Below are 20780 nucleotides of genomic sequence, written 5' to 3' on the forward strand. Positions count from 1 at the left end.
CCTCTTTTTTAGGTTTGCCTACACGTGGCACATGTGGCCCCCTCTTTTGGGTTGGCCATTTCATGTAGTGATTTGCTAGGGACCAACGCAGAAGGCATTTCGAGGATGGTATGTTGCATAATAGAGCAGCCACCTCATGAATAAAGACAAATTCTCCGTTGAAAAGTGAGCCTATGTGGCTGCTCTCTCATGCAACAGACCTGCGAAATGCCTTCTGCTATGGTCCCTAGCAAATCCCGGATTTTTAATATCAAGGAGTTTTGAACACAGGACCTTTGCTCAGATAACATGTGAAACAACCGGTTACTCCACGAGCCTAAGCCGTTGGAGATGGCATTAATTAATCTTTTATACTTCAACAGTCAAAACTTAAATCTATCATGAAAATGTTGGCTGCAGATTTAATGCACTCCATGGGTGTTAATGTGAATTTATAGTTGCAACAACTTTGCACCATATCAAGATGAAACAGTTAAACACTCTTAAGTGTTCAATAGCAATTACAGAATAATGTGATTTGGGTTTGTAGAACTATAGTCGTCGTGAAAATTTACTTGGGAGTGGTAACAGGTCAGCTTGATGATTGAATGTCTATGGGGATGCTGGATCTATAAACTCTATCCTTAGCGTTCTTTGCCTGTTAAATGACAAAAGAAAGAAACTTCTTGTGAGGATGAGAAAGATATGTGCAACAAAATAAATAGGGTTGAAATAAAGAGGCAGTATGTGCAGTGAATTCCTTACACATTTGGTCAAGATTTTCACAAGAATCAAATGGCTATTGATAATAGAAAAAGATTGGCTTACCATTTATTGAAGGATTACAAGTTGAAAGTACTCTATATCCTTTAACTGAGAATTAATAAAATCTATTTTGAACTTAAGATTTGAGGAGCAAGTATAATTGATTCCAAAACAGAAATACAGACCCCCAACTATTCCTTACCATTATTTCATCTGGTCCTATCTGTCTTCAGCATGTAAGGTAGTTGCATAAGTATAAATCTTTTGGGCACTACCACCTAGTGTTTCAAAACATGGCCAAAGCAAATCCTACTCAACTTGATACGAGGTGATCGAGTATTCGGTTGATGCGGTCGTAATAACTCAAGCAAGTCAAAGGAATTTTGATTGACTTATTAGGGCAAAATGCTGACTTGGACAAGAAGATGGCCAAGGTAAAAGGGAGTCGACCCCGGAAAGTCCATGATGACACAGGAGAGTTTCGAAACTATAAATGGTACCACCATTGTACATGCCGATCTAAGGCTCCTGTTACTCATGTTATTGTCAGCAAACCGTAATTGGTTCTAGATGTTGCATTGATTTTCTTGGATGGTCCCTGATGAGATGATGTTCGTTGGCGGAAAAAATACATGGGGGTTTAAATAGCATATTGATCTAAACCATTATCTGCTAGGCCTCACAATGAACTGATATCATACCAAAAGTCTCCTGTGTCTGAAAATTATAACGCTCTGATCTATGAGTATATTTGCACTGCTGCCTTCTAACATTTTGAACCATCCATTTGCAAACCCAAAGTTGTAAAGTTAGGATCATCCATTGGGGAGAATTTTAGGCATGGCTTATTCATGATGGGGAGAAACTAATGAATGCTTTAATTTCCAATTGCACGTAGCCAATCATTTTCTTTGGAAAAAATGGCTCTGGAAACCATACCATTCCTCCAATGTATACTGGCCTTAAGAACATGTTTGGGTTAACAGCATGGTCCCTGTACTCATTTCCATCTTATCAGCTTTTGCAGGAGTTGGAAAATCCATTACCAGCATACAAGTACACACGATCCTCCTCGACCATGATGAAACATAGATGATAACTTCAAGAATCTTAGAATATCAGTGTTATCGAATAATAAAAATAGTGTTTGTGCAGGCATCCATGTTGAAAATAACTGAAATAAACACCTTGTTCCATTCAGGGTGAGTTAGAAAGAAATCACCTACTTCTTGCGTCCAATTGGTGCTAAGTGTTATGGATAAAAGCATCAACAATTGTACAGAAAGCCCACATATGATCCCCATCCAAAGCCCCTATTTATAACAATTCCAAAAGTCATAACATCAACCAAAATAATGGTTTTTGACCGCAACATTATAGCACAAAAGCATACCAACAAAAAAAAGGTGAAAACCAACCTTTCCTCCCACATGGAAGACAAAAGCTAAGAGAACAGCCGAAGGAATGCCCACAATGTAATAAGCTCCAAGATTGACAAAGGCACCAAGCTTCTGCCAACCACATCCTCTAGAATTGCCGAAATGTTCGAAGACACCCGCCGATATTACGACTCACGATCAGTTCAAAATTAAACAATCATCATAAGCATAGAAAAGACTCAAAGTTAAAGGAGAAGTCCAGAGAAAATACAGAGCTAATTCCGTTAATGGAAACCAATATGGCGTTGACTAAAATAATTTGAATTCATAAAGTGGCAATTATGAAACCACTTTAATAATGATAAACTCTTAATTTTACAACTTCTTTGATAAGAGTTGGTTCATGTAGATTTTCTCTGTGAGGTCTCCATTAAGGAAAGCCGTTTTTACATCTATTTGATGCACAACATACTTCTCAATAGAAGCCAAAGCAAGAAGAATTCGTATCGTTGCCAAATGACAGACCGGTGAGTAAACATCAAAGTAGTTTATCCCACTGACTTGAGTATAGCCCTTAGCTACTAAACGTGCTTTATACCGAGCTATGGATCCGTCAGGATTAAGTTTCTTCTTCAAAATCCACTTACAGCCCACAGTCTTAGCCCCTTTTGGCAAATCGACTAGCTGCCAAGTTTGATTTTGTAACAGAGAGCTCATTTCATCATCAATGGCTTCTGCCCACAACAAAGAGTCCCTAGATCTCATCGCTTCCTTATAGGTTGATGGATCATTCTCTACATGGTAGGTCACAAAGTCCTCACCAAAGTTCTTGGGTACTTTATCTCTTGTAGAAACTCTTAAAGGTTCTGATGTAGAAATCAGGGTAGGACAGGTGTCAGAAGTATTCTGTTCAAACTCTACATGCGAGTCTGTAACCATCTCAGTATCGCCAGGTAGGTTCAAACCATGATCTCTGAGAAATTTATTCTCAAAGAATACTGCATCTCTAGATTCTATAACCAAATTGGTAGATAGATCCAAAAACCGATCAGCAGCACTATCTTCTGCACCACCTAGATAAACACAAGTGTTTGTTCGAGGTCCTACCTTAGGTCTTCTAGGGTCTTGTATCCTCACATAAGCAATACAGTCCCAAGTCTTAAGAGTGTCATATCTACAAGAATGTTTATGCCATAACTCATAAGGAGTAGAGGTCAACTTAGAGTGTGGTACTCTATTCAGGATGTGATTTGCAGTTAAAGCTGCTTCTCCCCAATAGCTAGTAGGCATGCCAGCTGTCAATAACATAGAGTTTAACATTTCAGTTAACGTCCGGTTCTTACGTTCAGCTATGCCATTAGATTGAGGTGAGTAAGGAGCAGTAGTTTCAAGTATTATGCCCTGAGAGGCACAGAATTCCTTGAACTCTGTCAAAGTGTATTCTCCTCTATCACTCCTAAATCGCTTAATTTTCAAGTTCAATTGATTTTCAACACGATTCTTGAAAATTTTAAATTTATCAAAGGCTTCATCTTTCGATTTTAGGAGATAAATATGACAATATCTAGAAAAAATCGTCTATAAAAGTTATTAAATACTTCTGACCACCTCGAGTAGTGAAACTTTTAAAGTCACAGAGGTCAGAATGTATTAACTCAAGAAGTTGTGTGCTCCTAGAAACCGAACGAAAATGTTTTCTAGTGATCTTGGTTTGTGCACACACTTCACATTTGTCAAATCTAATCGATGTATCTAGAGGTATAGTATGAGTTTTAGCAAGTGTGACCATTTTCCTATAGTTCACATGTCCCAATCTAGTGTGTAACAACTTAGGATCAATCAAAGTGGAACTAACCTGACTAACGGTTTCATTTGCTAAACTCAATCTATACATACCATCGATTAAGAAAGCACAACCAAAATAATAAGAGTTAACAGTTAAAGTTACTCTACCACCCAAAAAAAATGAACACATGCCAGCATTATCTAAAAGACTAATAGAAATTAAATTCTTTTGAATAGCAAGAACTACTTTAACATTTTTTAACGTTAGTATTTTACCTGAAGAAAGGACCAGGTTCGCAGTTCCAGTGTGAGTCACATTTGCCTCAGCTCCACTAGGCACTGTAACGGTCTCTTTCACGTCAACAGCATCCGTAAGTAGTTTCTTCGAGTTGCAAACATGGCAGGTGGCTCCTGTATCTAACCACCAGTCTGAAGAAGTACTGGCCTTACCATTGCCTAACATGTCAATAAAATTCTTAGGCGCAGCACTGCCCACCATCATATGAGCTTCCTTTTGGGGTGTGTCAGATTTAGCCTTCTTAGGTTGTTTACACTCTGCAGCAAAGTGACCCTATTTCCCACAGTTGTGGCACTTGCCCTTCTTTTTCTGAAAGATAGTCTTTTTGGCCTCCAACTTGGAATGTTCACTTTTAGGTGACTTGGATTTCCGAAGAAATTTCTTGTGATATGTTACCGCGTTAGCAGCAGACTGTTGCTGTTTAACCATCTCCAAGTTATTCCTAGCTCGATTCTCATCTTCAATTCGAATGAATCGTTTGAGATCATCCAGTCCCACTTGCACCTTTTTCCGATTTTGAAAGAGTGCCATACAGATGGTAACTTATATATAATTGCACCCACAAGAAACGAATCACAGACAACTATTTTCTCATTATGCAACTTAGATCTCAAATTCTCTAGATCAGTGACTTGAGGAGTGATTTCCTTGTCTTCTTGAAACTTGAAATCCATGAATTTGTCCACCAAATGGGTCTTGGACAATTCCTCCTCCTTCTTGAATTGAACATCTAAGTTGTCCCATATTGCTTTAGCAGTGTTATATTTACTATAGGTTTCTGCAAGACGATCTGAAAGACAATTCAACAAGTAGTCTTTGCAGAAATCCTCATCTCCTCATCTCTAAGCCATTGAGATTCATCAACTTCTTCATCCGTCTCAGCAAAGGTACTCAAAACGGTGTAAAAACAATTCATATATTTTAGACCGAATTGAGTCTTTCGCTTCCAAGAGTTAAACTCAGACCCACCAAAGGATTGAAGTTTGACCATCTCAAAAGGCATAGAATTCTTTTCCATTTGATAATTTTAGATGAAATAAAAGTTGGAAAGAGTGCACCTGATTGGCGAATCGCTAGAACCCAATCCGAGAACCGAATCCAAGATCGAATCCAAGAACCACAAGATTTTTGGCCCAAAGAGTACTCGGCCAACAGGGGTGATACCCAATATAAGCCTCTACCAATAAGGTTTCAGCTGAAAGTCAATAGCAGCAATCTTGTCTTCCAGAGGAAAATTCGTCTAACAAAGAAAGGAGATGTAAAAGATTCGGCCACCGAGAAATTTCTCCACCACTCTTTGCTACAAAGAGAAATCCAGCCACAAAATTGAATTTCGACCACCAAAAAAAAAAAATTCACCCCAAATATGGCAAGAACCAGCAGTGTTTCGACGGAAAATTTGTGTAGGGATTAAATCTGCCGACTCAAAATCCTCGTCCCTGTTCTTCTTCTTCAATATGAAATTTTGCACCAAAATCAAAATTTGAGGAGAGGGCTGCTGGTCAGACAGGAGGATGGGTATCTGCAAGATGGGTTCAACGAAAATCCCTTGATTCAATCAATCCAAGGATGGGTTTCAGCAATGGATGGTCACTCGTTATTACTGTGAAAGAAGTACACACGTTTTGTCATTGGTGTAGCCAACAATCACAGACGATTTCGGTTGGAGGAGTGGCCTTCAAACCAACCTCTGTATAGCCGACATAGAAGAAAACCCAAAAACAATTTCTGTTGTTGTACAAGCTGGAGAGGAAAACCCACACCTTGAATTAAAAGAGGAGACATGTCAGGCTGAAACATACCACGCTGAATTATCTTCTAGAACGAGGTATTATCATTTTGGTTGATGTGAGATCGAAGGATAATATGGCCGATGCTCTTACGAAGGGACTGAACAAAGATCGAATATTCAAAACTGTGGGGGAGATGGGGTTAAAGACTGTGTAGACGTGTCTTAACCTACATTCATATTATTTTGAATTTTTCGAATCTCCCTATCTTGGCCAAGATAAGCACTTGATATGTTTCAATGATGTTTACAGTTGTCTTTATGTCATTCCACATTTGATGACATGTCCTTCTTGGGAAAGGTTGTTTCATTCCAAACTTGATGATACAGCTTAACTCAATTTGGATATGATGCCTGTAACATTCCAAATGGAAACATGGAATGGTTCTTTGTAAAAAGAAACTGTTTAGGTCTTGTTCTTGATTGAAACTTGACATTGATGCTTATTGATATTGATATTTGTTTTTCACCCATTATGAAATTGTACTAAGTTCTTCTGGTAGAACTAGATACTTTTAGTAAACTACACAAATTATTGGATTCATTTTTAATAAAATTCATATTTGGTAATTTACAGGAATTGGCGAAAATGGAGGAGATTGCCTCAATTTGGATCTTGATGAGGATGACTTACTTGATGAGTGAATCCTTATAGAGCAGTGGGAACTATTATTTTCTTTTCAGTTGATTAAATAGTTCACCTACATATGAAACTGCTTATGTTTGAGTTTAGATTATTTTTAAAACTCTTGGTTATTCTTTAAAGTATTTTTGTTTTCAGTTGGATTACAAATCTTTATTGATATGGTGATATGGATGATTCAATAATTTTGTTTGGACATCACATTAACTATCTATTGGATTGTGCTAAATGTAGAACATAGGAGGAGATTGTTGGGTATATAATATAACCTATGTATGTTCTAATATAAGCCCAATAAGATAATGGACCGGTGTAGTGGGCCTATTTGGGCTAGAGCCCACTAACCTATTAAAACCTTAGTGTATCTCTATATATAGGGGCTGGAGGCAACAAACTTGGTATTCCAAACTAGATACCTTGGGTGTAATGCTTTAAGCATCCTTGCTTAAACCCTAATTACACTAACAAATTTATAGTTGCAACAACTTTGCACCATATCAAGATGAAACAGTTAAACACTCTTAAGTGTTCAATAGCAATTACAGAATAATGTGATTAGGGTTTGTAGAACTATAGTCGTGGTGAAAATTTACTTGGGAGTGGTAACAGGTCAGCTTGATGATTGAATGTCTGTGGGGATGCTGGATCTATAAACTCTATCCTTAGCATTCTTTGCCTGTTAAATGACAAAAGAAAGAAACTTCTTGTGAGGATGAGAAAGATATGTGCAACAAAATAAATAGGGTTGAAATAAAGAGGCAGTATGTGCAGTGAATTCTTTACACATTTGGTCAAGATTTTCACAAGAATCAAATGGCTATTGATAATAGAAAAAGATTGGCTTACCATTTATTGAAGGATTACAAGTTGAAAGTACTCTATATCCTTTAACTGAGAATTAATAAAATCTATTTTGAACTTAAGATTTGAGGAGCAAGTATAATTGATCCCAAAACAGAAATACAGACCCCCAACTATTCCTTACCATTATTTCATCTGGTCCTTTCTGTCTTCAGCATGTAAGGTAGTTGCATAAGTATAAATCTTTTGGGCACTACCACCTAGTGTTTCAAAACATGGCCAAAGCAAATCCTACTCAACTCGATACGAGGTGATCGAGTATTCGGTTGATGCGGTCGTAATAACTCAAGCAAGTCAAAGGAATTTTGATTGACTTATTAGGGCAAAATGCAGACTTGGACAAGAACATGGCCAAGGTAAAAGGGAGTCGACCCCGGAAAGTCCATGACACAGGAGAGTTTCGAAACTATAAATGGTACCACCATTGTACATGCCGATCTAAGGCTCCTGTTACTCATGTTATTGTCAGCAAACCGTAATTGGTTCTAGATGTTGCATTGATTTTCTTGAATGGTCCCTGACGAGATGATGTTCGTTGGCGGAAAAAATACATGTGGGTTTAAATAGCATATTGATCTAAACCATTATCTGCTAGGCCTCACAATGAACTGATATCATACCAAAAGTCTCCTGTGTCTGAAAATTATAACGCTCTGATCTATGAGTATATTTGCACTGCTGCCTTCTAACATTTTGAACCATCCATTTGCAAACCCAAAGTTGTAAAGTTAGGATCATCCATTGGGGAGAATTTTAGGCATGGCTTATTCATGATGGGGAGAAACTAATGAATGCTTTAATTTCCAATTGCACGTAGCCAATCATTTTCTTTGGAAAAAATGGCTCTGGAAACCATACCATTCCTCCAATGTATACTGGCCTTAAGAACATGTTTGGGTTAACAGCATGGTCCCTGTACTCATTTCCATCTTATCAGCTTTTGCAGGAGTTGGAAAATCCATTACCAGCATACAAGTACACACGATCCTCCTCGACCATGATGAAACATAGATGATAACTTCAAGAATCTTAGAATATCAGTGTTATCGAATAATAAAAATAGTGTTTGTACAGGCATCCATGTTGAAAATAACTGAAATAAACACCTTGTTCCATTCAGGGTGAGTTAGAAAGAAATCACCTACTTCTTGCGTCCAATTGGTACTAAGTGTTATGGATAAAAGCATCAACAATTGTACAGAAAGCCCACATATGATCCCCATCCAAAGCCCCTATTTATAACAATTCCAAAAGTCATAACATCAACCAAAATAATGGTTTTTGACCGCAACATTATAGCACAAAAGCATACCAACAAAAAAAAGGTGAAAACCAACCTTTCCTCCCACATGGAAGACAAAAGCTAAGAGAACAGCCGAAGGAATGCCCACAATGTAATAAGCTCCAAGATTGACAAAGGCACCAAGCTTCTGCCAACCACATCCTCTAGAATTGCCTAAATGTTCGAAGACACCCGCCGATATTACGACTCACGATCAGTTCAAAATTAAACAATCATCATAAGCATAGAAAAGACTCAAAGTTAAAGGAGAAGTCCAGAGAAAATACAGAGCTAATTCCGTTAATGGAAACCAATATAGCGTTGACTAAAATAATTTGAATTCATAAAGTGGCAATTATGAAACCACTTTAATAATGATAAACTCTTAATTTTACAACTTCTTTGATAAGAGTTGATTTGAAAGTAGTTCAAACCTGAAAGTACACATTGGATTCCATCCAAGAAGTGTGAAGTTGCTAGTAGTGGCATCATGTGTGCAACATAATTCACAACTTCTTCTTCATTGCTATATGCATAGCCCCATATCCCACCAACAAAAATCATGGTTGACCCTACTACCAAACCCACAATAATTGCCATGCATAACACAACATGTACTGCTAACCGTGCAGCTTGTGGACGCCCAGCACCCAATTCATTAGAAACTCTTGTACTGAAAAAAAAGAAGAAATAGAGAATAAATTAGAAAAGTAGAAATAATAGTTAACGAAACAGAATTACTGCATCCAATTCAACTGACCTTATTGCACCGCCAAGACCAAAGGGGATCATGAAGGCCATTGAACATGTGTTAAGGCTGGGAAGATAAGACGATTATTAGTAACAACTAACAGTCTGACTATTCATATAGAAAATTATATGAGATAGATCCTACAGTTGTAAGTAATGGGGCACATAACACTTTTCTAACATGTTCTACCATGCTGGTCAAGGAGGATCGTGTGTACATGTATGCTGGTAATGGATTTTCCAACTCCTACAAAAGCTGATAACATGGAGTGAGTTGTACCCAACTCCTACCATACATGTACACACGATCCTCCTTGACCAGCATAAGATAGATCCTACAGTTGCAAGTAATGGGGTGAGTTCTACCCGGTTAAATTCCTAACACTTTTCAAAACGATATTGAAATTTAATGACGTTGGTCCAGAAGCATAAACGTAATATGGAATAACTTCTTTTTAATTTTTATCCCTTGCTTTTAGCCGTATGATGGTTGAAGCCAGTAGTTAGCACTTCTTCACAAAACAAATTAAGGGAACTGTCAATCTTCTTAGAGAAAACTTTAAGACTTGGAAACTAACATAATTGATAGCACTGATGTTTGAAGCTTTGGATTGGGAAGAAGCCCTGACAAGAGAACCAACATCTCAAATGACCAAAACTCCAAGCTGTTTCATGTCATAAGAACAAAATATTAAAAATTTCACACTCAGAAAATTTTACTCCCAGAGGCAGTTGTGAAGTGAAAAAGAATCTTGAAATTTAAAGAGAATTGCTTAAGAGTGGGAAAGTGGGACTTACCAAACCATAACAGCTGAAGGAATAGCAAGTCTTACAAAGTTGAGGACATCATGCAAGGCCTCCGTTGATAAACCGGTCCAACTTTTCTTACAAGCAGGAGATATCTGGACATAAAGTACCAATAACAACACATTGATCCAATACGAGATTGAATTTGCCAATGCAGCACCTTTGTTACCAAGGCCAGATTTAAACACCAGAATCCAACACACAAGGATGTGGAGTAATGCTGTGATTCCAGAGCTTATCATCATTGGAAAGACTATGCTTTGAGTCTGCAGGAACTTGACAAGGCATTGAAGGAGGCCATATGCAAAAATGCTTGGGATCATCCAACGAGCATATAGTCCAGCTGCCATTGATATCTCTGGATCTTGTCCGAGCGCCATCAGAATGTTACCCGTATAGGCCCATATGAGAGCAAGTGGAACACTTACAAGTAGAAGGACAAACATAGCCCTCTGCATTTGTATGCCGAGCATATGATACTGCTTTGCTCCATATGCCTGCCCACATAATGTATCCAATGCGCTTCCCATACCCATCTACCAATAGAAAAGAGGAACTGGAAGAATTTCATGCATGAATTTTCTTAAACAACTTGATAAGATATACAGTTGAGAATCATTGCTTATGAAAATTAGGTTGCTACTTATTAGGTTGTTGTTTTTTAAAGGTAACAGAAAACTTATTAGGTTGTTGGTTCAACTAGGATTCGGTTATGGATAGAGTTACGTGATTAATAGCAAGTTTAGGTTGATTTGTAAGAGATTCCATTAAAAGTTTGAGCTATGGTTATTCCAATGCGCTGGGAAGGTTAGAGAAGTGGCCGTTAGATGGGAAATTGAATAAAGAGATTATGAGAAAGAGCTTTTAGTATGGATTTGTGCAGAGAAATTTTTAATAACTCAACTACAAATCCATTTCTCTTCTCTCTTTCCCCTTCATCTTCTTTGTAAGTGGGTCATTCTCATATTTTCCACTGTATGCACATGATTTTTTGAGTATTTTCTTGACTGTCTACCATCCCAAGATTGTACAATATACAAATAGAATTGTATAGGGGCGGCCAGGGGCAGAGCTGCACGTCACATAAGGGGGGCAGTTGTTGAGTTGGGCCAAATCCTTAATAGGCCCAACTCAATTGGGCCCAGTCCCCTTTAAAATTTGAAGGCCTGCCCCCCTTATGTATATAAGCATGTATAAGCTCGCCCACTTATGCATAAATCCTGGCTCCGCCACTGGGGGCAGCCCGGTGCACGAGGCTCTCCCGCCATTGCAGGGTATGGGGAGGGCTGGATAAAAACTTAATATTGATAAATAAAGGGAGTACAGAATTGTATAAAAAGTTAATATTGATAAATAAAGGGAGTAGAGAATTGAAAGCACCTTTAGCCTACAAATATTTTGAAAACTGAGAAACCTGTAAAAAACAATTTTAGATTGAAATGAACTCAAACTTTATAAACATATTAAAAGGCAAAAAATTTGGGTTATAAAGGTGTGTATGAGGCCTAAGCGGATGAGCAGCTAGATCAATATTATTCATCACATTCTTTTTCACTGTTTGGAAATCAAGAATCAAGGGCAGTGGCAGCAAGGTAAGCAAACTGCCTTGGTGATAAAGTTGGTGGCGATAGATCATACTATGAGACAGCTACAGTTTTCTTCTTTTAAAAGGGTTCAACTATCAAGTTCATGATTGAACAGGTTGAAGATTTTGATTTGCTAGTATATGCTCATCAATGAGAGGTTCCCACAATGTTATCAAAGAGGGGGGGACAAGCTCCCCGTCATGGAAGGTAGAATATTTCTGTTCTTTTTATCTTACTCTTACCTCTTGCAGGGCTCCTCTATACTATAGTGCATATCTGTGAAGATGAGAACTTCTGCCTCCGTTGGTTTGGCTAATCAGGATGTGCCTTGGTTGGCTCACATTGTTGGGAGTCTCCCAATTATCGATATATTCTCTTGTTACAGATAAGCAATGAGAGAAATAGTGAGAAATCTAAATCTGCTTCATCTTTAAAGAACTCTTGAGTCTAGGATATCCATATAACATAATTTAACAAAGAATTGCTAAAGTTTTGGGAGTAATAAGAACTTGAAGTCTGTCTTTGTGTGGCTTATAGGACATCATTTTTCCATTAAAATTCTGAGAGTAATGGAGACAAGAATAAAGATATCTTGATACTTGAATAGGCATTTAAGGTATTTAGAGAGTCAAATTCTATAAAGACTATTTTTGAGAAAATAAGCAATGGATGAGAATAAGAACTGGTTCAGCTACCAAAGACTTTGTGAGAAACAGAGCCGACTCTTCAATAGGAAAACTGTAAGTTATGGAAAATAATGATTTAAGAATTTCGAGACTTAGTTTTCAAGGATCTGTATAATGTCATCCGAATCCTGAATTGCATGAACATACTAAAAGCTTTAAGTTCTAAAGAAAAAAGGCATCTAAGGCTCATACTCAGTTGTAACTGATCGTATAGGAACAGTAGGGTTTGCCGGTCCCAACATACTAGTCACCCAATAAAAGAAATGAAGAACATGGGGATTGATTCGGCTATTGAACCTGAATGAGTTCAATAAAAACTGTTTTCCTATTTGGGAAAAGTAGACAAAACAAAGTCAGCCAAAACTAAACAGCCTTGTCATGATAAAGCATAGATCCTTATTCCATTAGAATTTTTAAAAACAGAGACTTCTTTATAAAAATAATAAAGCAGAAAGGATTTTGAATCTGAAGAGTGGGATAAGGGTCAGTCTGTTTCAAACAAGACACATCCTTCTCAGCACAATTTACAACAATACCATTCTAGATTACTAATGTAAACAGCATCCTAAACTGGATTGTCTCTTCTCTTTAAAGTCAGCTCATCTAGATTCGGCAAATCTTCTAGGAGACATTTAAATGACTGGATTGTCTCTTGTCTTTAAAGTCATCTCTTTCCGATACGGTGGGTTCTTAAACGTTTTCTTGAAAATTCATGTGTAAAATGCAAAATGATAGATGAAATGTCATGATAATTTAAATACTAAAGAATTTGGAAGAGTTACTGGGTAAATTTCTTGAACCTTCGGATTGAACCACTCAACACTTTTGAATGGAACCATGGGGTAGGCTCACAACAGATAATACCTCCATTATCTCAATCTAAATAGTAGACTCCTTTCGAATCCCGACCCCGACTTACCTGATACACGTGGTGAGTGGGTCGTTGCGTGTATCCGTAGGGACTAGTCCTACTCCTGAAGAGGGTGGGGACATCCTACGTCATAAAATAAAATAAAAAATAGTAGACTCCCAAAAGATAATGCTTCCATTATCTCAACCTAAATAGTAGACTCCCAACAGATAATACCTCCATTATCTCAATCTAAATGGTTAACAATAAGGAAAAATTTACCATATTTTCCAAGATATGAACTTTCTTTTTCATAGTATTCATGGTTGAAAACCAGAAGACACAGAAACTATCAATAAAAAGAATACTAACATTGACTAAAAGAGATGTTAGCTTGATATGGCTATTTCTAAAAAACTTTCAATCAATTGAATGATTTGAATCTTTCAGGATAAAACATCATATTGAGCTTGAGATGGGTATTCCTAAAAAAAATTTCAATCAATTGAATCTTTCAGGATAAACATCATTGAGATAGGAAAATAGATAAAAAGGGCACCAACAATCAATGGAAGTTAATCAAATCAATGTATTGGAAAAAAGAAAAGAAACCCATATACCAGAAGGCTAAAACCAGTGACCCCTGCAAAGGAAGTAGCCATTGAAGCACTAGAGAGAGCAAGCTCTCCAAGATGACCAACAAACATAACTGAAATCATTTGTAGGCACTTCTGCAAAAGGCTAACTGATATGAGAGGCCCAGCCAACCAAAGTTGTTTCTTCACCTCTGCAATAATCTCAGTTCTACTAAAACCATTTTGAGTACTCTCTCTACAAAACTCAGAGCTCTTTTCAGAGTTTTGAAGTAAAGGAGATTGGAGAGATGGGTTGTTTTCTCCTTCCATATTTCTCCTGTATCAGTATAATTTTTGCAGGGAGAAGGAACAAAAGCTTGGCACAAAGCACCCACTCCATTTGTGTATCAACCATATATATGTGGATTTTTTTGACGCAAATACCCATGCTATATCTCTAAAATAGCTTAAATGGCATCACGTAGTTTTAAGTTTTAACCTGTCAAATGTAAATTTCTGTATAGCTATCAAATGTCTCGTAACTATATGGCTACTCTAGTCATATTGGCACTACAATGTTTTGATAATGGGACTAACTCACATTGTCTTTTTTGTTTAATAAATTGTCAAAATAAATTACAACTCCCAAGAAGCTCTCTAAATTGGGATCAATTTTATGCATAATTTTAGGCTACTGATATCGGCACTAACGTGTTTTAATAATTGCACAAAATTAGCTTGTCTTTTATTTTTAATTAGCTAATGAGACCTTTTGGGGAATTGTAATAACCTTTGACATCTGTTTTTTTTTTTTTAAAAGACAAGCTGAGTTTGGGCAATTATTGGAATTGTAATAGGCTTTGACAGCTGTTTTAAAAAAAGCTGAGTTTGGGCAATTATTATAACATGGTAGTGCCAACATCAATAGCCTAATTTTAATCTGTTAAATGTAAATTTTGTATAGCTATAAAATGTCTCATATAACCATATGCCTACTGATATTGGCACCACAATGTTTTGATAATGGGACTAGCTCACATTGTCTTTTATTATTTAATAAGTCGTCAAAAGCTATTACAATTCCCCAAAAGCTCTCTAAATCGGCTTCAGTCATGTGCATAATTTTAATCTGTTAAACATAAATTTCTGGATAGCTATCAAATGTCTCGTGTGTATATATATATATATATATATATATATATATATATATATATATATATATATATATATACGGCTCCTGATATTGGCACTACAACGTTTTGATAATTGGACTTGCTCACCTTGCCTTTCATTATTTAACAAGTTGTCAAAAGCTATTACCATTCCCAAAAAGCTCTCAACAGCTGATTAAATTATAAAAGACAAGGTGAGTTAGTCCCATTATCAAAACATACCATTGCCAGTATCAGTAGTAACTATTTGTCTCTATAGATATTGATAACTTATAGTTGAAAATTCTGTACTGTGACAAGCAAACCGAACGACACTATTAACAGAAATCATCTCATGTGGCTACCCAATTTTTTCCATTACATACAGTATAAGTACTAAAGATAAGGTTTTAAATAATCTTGGTGGCCACCTAAATTTTCCCACTATATATAGTATAGTATAGGGCATTTAATATATATCATATACAAACGACAAACATGGATGGACCCCAGGTTATTTAAAACTTTATAATAAAAAAGCGCACAGAAATCTCTATTGAAAATAGGGCAAAAGGGGATCTTCTATCGTGTCACGTGCGCTATAAAACAAGTGTGACTGGGTGAGACCGTGATAGCCCGGGTCCTTCCAAACATAAAAAAACACAATGAAAATGATCTAGTCGTCCGTCATTGTCACTTCTATCTTTAATTTCAGAATGGAATTCCATTTTGGAATATATTTTTCCCCGGAACATATGTGCTTGAGAAAATGATCTAGTCGTCCGTGATACCCTTCTGACATCGACAGAGTCCTCTTTTTTCATTATTGTCTATTAAATTGGCGCTCTTCAGGAGGCTTCTTTTGGTTCGTTTGAATGTGTATTTGAACCGACAGAATCTTGGGTTTGTTTCTATCTTAGCCACCGGAAATAACTAGAGATGGATGGATGCTTGACATGTTTTAGAAAAAATTTTGGAACGCTGACGTTATTCAATACTTTTTGGAATGATGCTGTTATTTTTTCTCACTTCTCTTGAATACCTCTCTTTTGGCTTAGAATCTTTTCCCTTCTCTTTTTGGTCCCCATTATTTCCGTCGGCGTACCCAATTTTGTCTTAGAATCTTTTCCCTTATCTTTTGTTCCTCATTATTTCCGCCGGCGTACCCATTATTTCCGCCAGCGTACCCACTTTTGGCTTAGAATCTTTTTCCTTCTCTTTTGATAATCATTATTTCCGCCACTGGCGTACCCATTATTTCCGCCGGCGTACCCCATTATTTCCGCCGGCATACTCACTTTTGGCTGAGAATCTTTTTCCTTCTCTTTTGGTCCTCATTATTTCTGCTGCTGGCGTACGCACTTTTGGCTTAGAATCTTTTCCCTTCTCTTTTGGTCCTCATTATTTCCGCCGCCGGCGTACCCATTATTTCCGCCGGCATACCTACTTTTGGCTTAGAATCTTTTCCCTTCTCTTTTGGTACCCATTATTTACGCCGCCGTACTCTATTATTTCCACCGGCGTACTCACTTTTGGCTTATAATCTTTGTCATTCTCTTTTGGTCATCATTATTTACGCCGGCGTACCCCTGAATTCCGCCAGCGTACACCCTATATCCGCCGGCGTACCTCTTAATATTCTGGCGGCGTTCTTAGTCAAAAGAGACGTGAGAAATAATAAAATATTCAATAACGTCGTCGTTCTAAACCAAAAGAGACGTATTCAATAACGTTACCGTTATAAGCCAAAAGAGAAGTGAGTACCAAAAGAGAAGTGAAAAGTTTCTAAGCCAAAAGAGACATATTCAATAGCGTTACCTTTCTAAGCTAAAAGAGAAGTGAGAAAAGATAATGATTGACTTTGGATTGTCAGCGTTCCAAAAAGTTTCCCAAAAAGTTTTCCAACACGTGTCAAGTATCCATCCATCTCTAGTTATTTCCGACGGCCAAGATATAAATGAACCCAAGATTCTGTCGGTTCAAATACACATTCAGAAGAAACCAAAAGAAGCCTCGTGTAATGCGCCAATTTAGTGGGCAATAATGAAAAAGGAAGTTAATGACGTTTCTATTGAGGTCAGAAGGGTATCAGGGTCTTTTTCCGACCCGATTTTGAAGATTAGCCAGTTTTTTGTTCTTGTTTTAAAAGGTGCCCACAATCCGTAATTTCTCCAAACATTAGCCCACATTCAGTACTTTTCTCCATGTGCTTTTATGTTTTACGACGGAAAAGTAGAGCTGGAGGTTATAAGGTAAGGTATTTAACAGCTATAATAAGTATAGTAAAAATTTCCCCACGTAATTTAAAAATTCTTGAAAAAAATCCCAAATTTTTATCCTTATTTTAAACTTTAAAAGACCCCTAACAAATTCGATGAAAAATCATCAATTCTTCATATATTATTTACCAATCTTGTGAGAAATTCTAAATGGAAAATTGAAATCTCATATTAATCTCTTAAACACATGCACTCAACAACTATTTCATGCCTTTTGTTGTGTTTTATTCAGAAAAATAAGTGTGTGTATAGAGTACTGATGGTGGCACTACCATGTTTTGATAATTGCACTAACTCAGCTTGTCTTTTATTATTTATAACAGCTATCATAGGTTACTACAACTCCCAAGAAGCTCTTGGAAGCCAATTAAAAAAAAAAGGAAAAGATAGCTTAGTTTGTGCAATTGTTAAAACATGGAAGTGTCAATATCAGTAGCATATATATAGTAAATATTAAAAATTATATGGTTTTCTGAAATTTTGTCAAACTTTTCACAAACATTCTTCATTTTTTTTAATCTCCTTGGAGGTCAAAATTTGTGGCTTAGAACACCTAACCAATATATGTGTTTCTATCCTGTCTTTCTTCCTTCATTGTTTGACATTCAGGTGTCTTTGGCATAGAGGAACAGACTTTATAACCATGACCACAAATAAACATCTATTATGTGTATATTAGCTAAAGAGAAATTTACATTATAAGATATTTAATATCTATAAAGAAACTCACATTTATAAGGTATTTGGTTTATCTATATGTGGGTCACAGTTGGTCTTATATGAAATCTTATTGGGATCCATTCCCTTTGCTTCCCGGGCCACCCTTTAGTGTGTAAAAAGAGTAGCCATAAATACACTTAAGGGGGTGGCTTGGGGAATAAAAGGGGGCCAATATATCACATCGTTTATTACTTAGTATACGTGTGGGCCCTATTGATTTTCTTGACCATTAGGCCCTTAGCCCGGGCCCCACTAATAGGCATGCCTGAGCATACATGTACACCTAATTAGTGTTTTAGTCACTGGGCATTCTGTGTGGGCTCTGCAACTTCTGCTAGTAGAGTGATCCCACCAAGAAGAAAGGTGATCCCACCTTTCTTATGGATCGGTCCATGTGATGGGGCCGAGACCATGTAAAGTCATCTAATGGGGCCCACAAACACGTGCCATATGAGACCAGAGGTCCAAGTGGTGGGCTCCACAAACACATTAGTCATAAAAAATACATTTTTTTTGCATGGATCGTGTCTGCAGATGGTGCGTTTTTTTTTTTTTTTGGCTACTGATATTTTATCCAACCTGTCTTAATAATGAGACAAACTTACCTTGTCTTTTCCTTTTTAATTGGCTACTGAAGAGTCTAGCATTCGATTCTCATATATGGGCCTTGTTTATTTTCTTCTTTGACGTCCCCCATGAGGAGTTTGATTCTTTGTTTCTATTTTTCTTGTATTTTCTCTTATCTTGTTTGGTTTTTTGTGTTTGTTTTCTTAGTGTATTGTCTCTTATTTTGTTTGCTTTCTTAGTGTTAGTGTATTGACTATTGAAACACTTGGTCTCTTTCACCTTGGTTTTTTTAATGTATTGGCCATTAAATATAGAGGAATGCTAAACTGAAGGGCTACTTTGCAAAACCCAGATACAAGAGCACCCCATTAGACCACCTAACCGGAATGCATTTATAATGTCATTCAATACTTTGTCGGATTAGACCTCTGAAGAGATGACGCTGATGTATTGTTGCCTTTGAATGCCTTCACGTACATTTTGTGAGCGAATTTTGGACTGTAAGCATTAGCCCTTAATATTCATTTATATTACACTTAAGCCCTTCAATTTCAATTCTCCTAATCCGCAATGGCTAAAGAATAAAAGAGAGTTCGACTATGCCATGTGTCATTTCCACAAGCCAATAGTCATTTAAGGGCCCACTCTTCACATGAGACACCTATTTTATGCACATTGAATGGATATCTATAAGTTGTAAAGGAAAATGATTTCTGCACTCAAGTGTTTTGATAAACATGCGCTCCACTTGTTTGTCGTCTAGTATTTAAAGGGTTTAAAGAGCTTTTTAAGTGCTTTTTGAGAACCGTAATATCCTAGGGCATCACTTTAAATACTACACTATCCCGCACAGACAACAAATACTTGTCATCTAGACGACATGGCTCCAAAATAAAATACCGCACCATACCAAGGTGATAGCAATTAACTACTAACCCATCTGGAAAACCTAACCAGATAGAGAAACAAGTGAGCGCATGTTTTTCAAAACATTGGAGCGCTGAAATCATTTCCCGTTGTAAAATGTTTGTATTTGACAAAACTTGGATTGTTTTTACATTTATGTATTAAGTTGGTTTGATTAGTGGTAATGAGATTTTATATGTTGAGTGCATTTGAAGTTTGGTATTTTTTTCCTACCAAATAAAAAGGTCTAGTATTTTTTAGAAAGTATAATGGGCCCGCTTCATAGGATGATCTAAACCGTTCATTTGTTGGGCAAACATATTTAAGCAGATTAAAAGGTCTAGATTCCCTGAACCGTTTCCGTTGAGTTTAAATGAAAAAGAAAAACATTATAGGGGTGAATTTATCCTCAAGGAGGGAACCATTCTCACATAAATAAACCATCCGGGGAGGGGGAATATCATCTCCCTTTTTGTTAACAGAACATTATGTTAAATTCAACATTATCGATCATATATGAAAATGAATCATTAAGGACTTAGGCTTAAGATCTACGTTATAGAATCTTAGGATTAAACCTAACTTCAGGGCATGTTTGGCTATCAGGAATTTTTTTCATAATAAACTGGCGCCTCCAAGTGGTGAGAGAGGGTTTGGACGGGTGAAGTGGCTAAAAACCGGGAAATACAATACATGAAACTAGCATCTCCAAGTGGTGAAAAGGGGCTAAAAATCAGGAAACAAAAAACTCTACTCAAAATCCGATCGACTCTTACTTGTTTTCTGTTTCCTAGGTTTTAGCCACTTCACCATCATCTCCACTTAGGAGGCACTGACTTATCGTGAAAAAAAAAAATATCATGGTGGCCAAACGTGCCCTTAAGGCTGCGTTTGGGTTTTCTCCGAATTAACATCATATTCTGATTTCTTTTCGGATTCTCTCTTAAACGGAATGAGAAAAATTTTAATTACAAAAATTCCTAATAAAAACTCGATTCCGGGGTGAACTCAGAATACGACTTATTGGTATAGGAAACAAATTCTTGAATTTTATCCTTGTAATTCCGCTCCAATGTCAATTCTGGCCTCTTGATCGCGATTCATTTTTTTGAACCAAACGTC

At 36.9% G+C, this 20780-nt stretch overlaps 1 protein-coding gene across 4 annotated transcripts; it reads right to left on the bottom strand.

Annotated features, from left to right (window-relative positions):
• Positions 1-376: 376 nt before the first annotated feature.
• On the bottom strand, positions 377-14430 carry LOC143884354 (protein DETOXIFICATION 16-like). 4 transcript variants are annotated; one of them, XM_077387866.1, is made up of 9 exons: positions 14081-14430; positions 10330-10874; positions 10110-10196; positions 9542-9598; positions 9216-9454; positions 8837-8955; positions 8645-8731; positions 7232-7314; positions 377-637 (listed from the first exon to the last, which is right to left on the bottom strand). In XM_077387866.1, the coding sequence occupies exons 1-8, from the start codon at positions 14363-14365 to the stop codon at positions 7249-7251; spliced, it is 1485 nt and encodes a 494-aa protein (XP_077243981.1). In that variant the 5' UTR covers positions 14366-14430; the 3' UTR covers positions 377-637; positions 7232-7248. The 4 variants fall into 4 exon arrangements, with proteins under 4 accessions (XP_077243981.1, XP_077243982.1, XP_077243983.1 ...); XM_077387867.1 differs by lacking the exon at positions 377-637 and adding an exon at positions 2163-2280 and having other exon boundaries at positions 7231-7314; XM_077387868.1 differs by lacking the exon at positions 377-637 and adding an exon at positions 12167-12299 and having other exon boundaries at positions 7106-7314; positions 14081-14220.
• Between the last annotated feature and the right edge of the window lie 6350 nt (positions 14431-20780).

This window comes from Tasmannia lanceolata, unplaced genomic scaffold (genome assembly GCF_043159265.1).
Source record: "Tasmannia lanceolata isolate RefF3 unplaced genomic scaffold, GAP_Taslan_0.1 ptg000008l, whole genome shotgun sequence".
Lineage (NCBI taxonomy): Eukaryota > Viridiplantae > Streptophyta > Magnoliopsida > Canellales > Winteraceae > Tasmannia > Tasmannia lanceolata.

Coding starts and splice junctions, on each gene's coding strand:
- LOC143884354 (XM_077387866.1), bottom strand. CDS start 14,365: ATGGAAGGAGAAAACAACCCATCTCTCCAATCTCCTTTACTTCAAAAC. Junction 9,455..9,541: donor GGTCTTGGCGGTGCAATAAG/GTCAGTTGAATT, acceptor CTTTTTTTTCAG/TACAAGAGTTTCTAATGAAT. Junction 8,732..8,836: donor TCTTCCATGTGGGAGGAAAG/GTTGGTTTTCAC, acceptor TGTTATAAATAG/GGGCTTTGGATGGGGATCAT.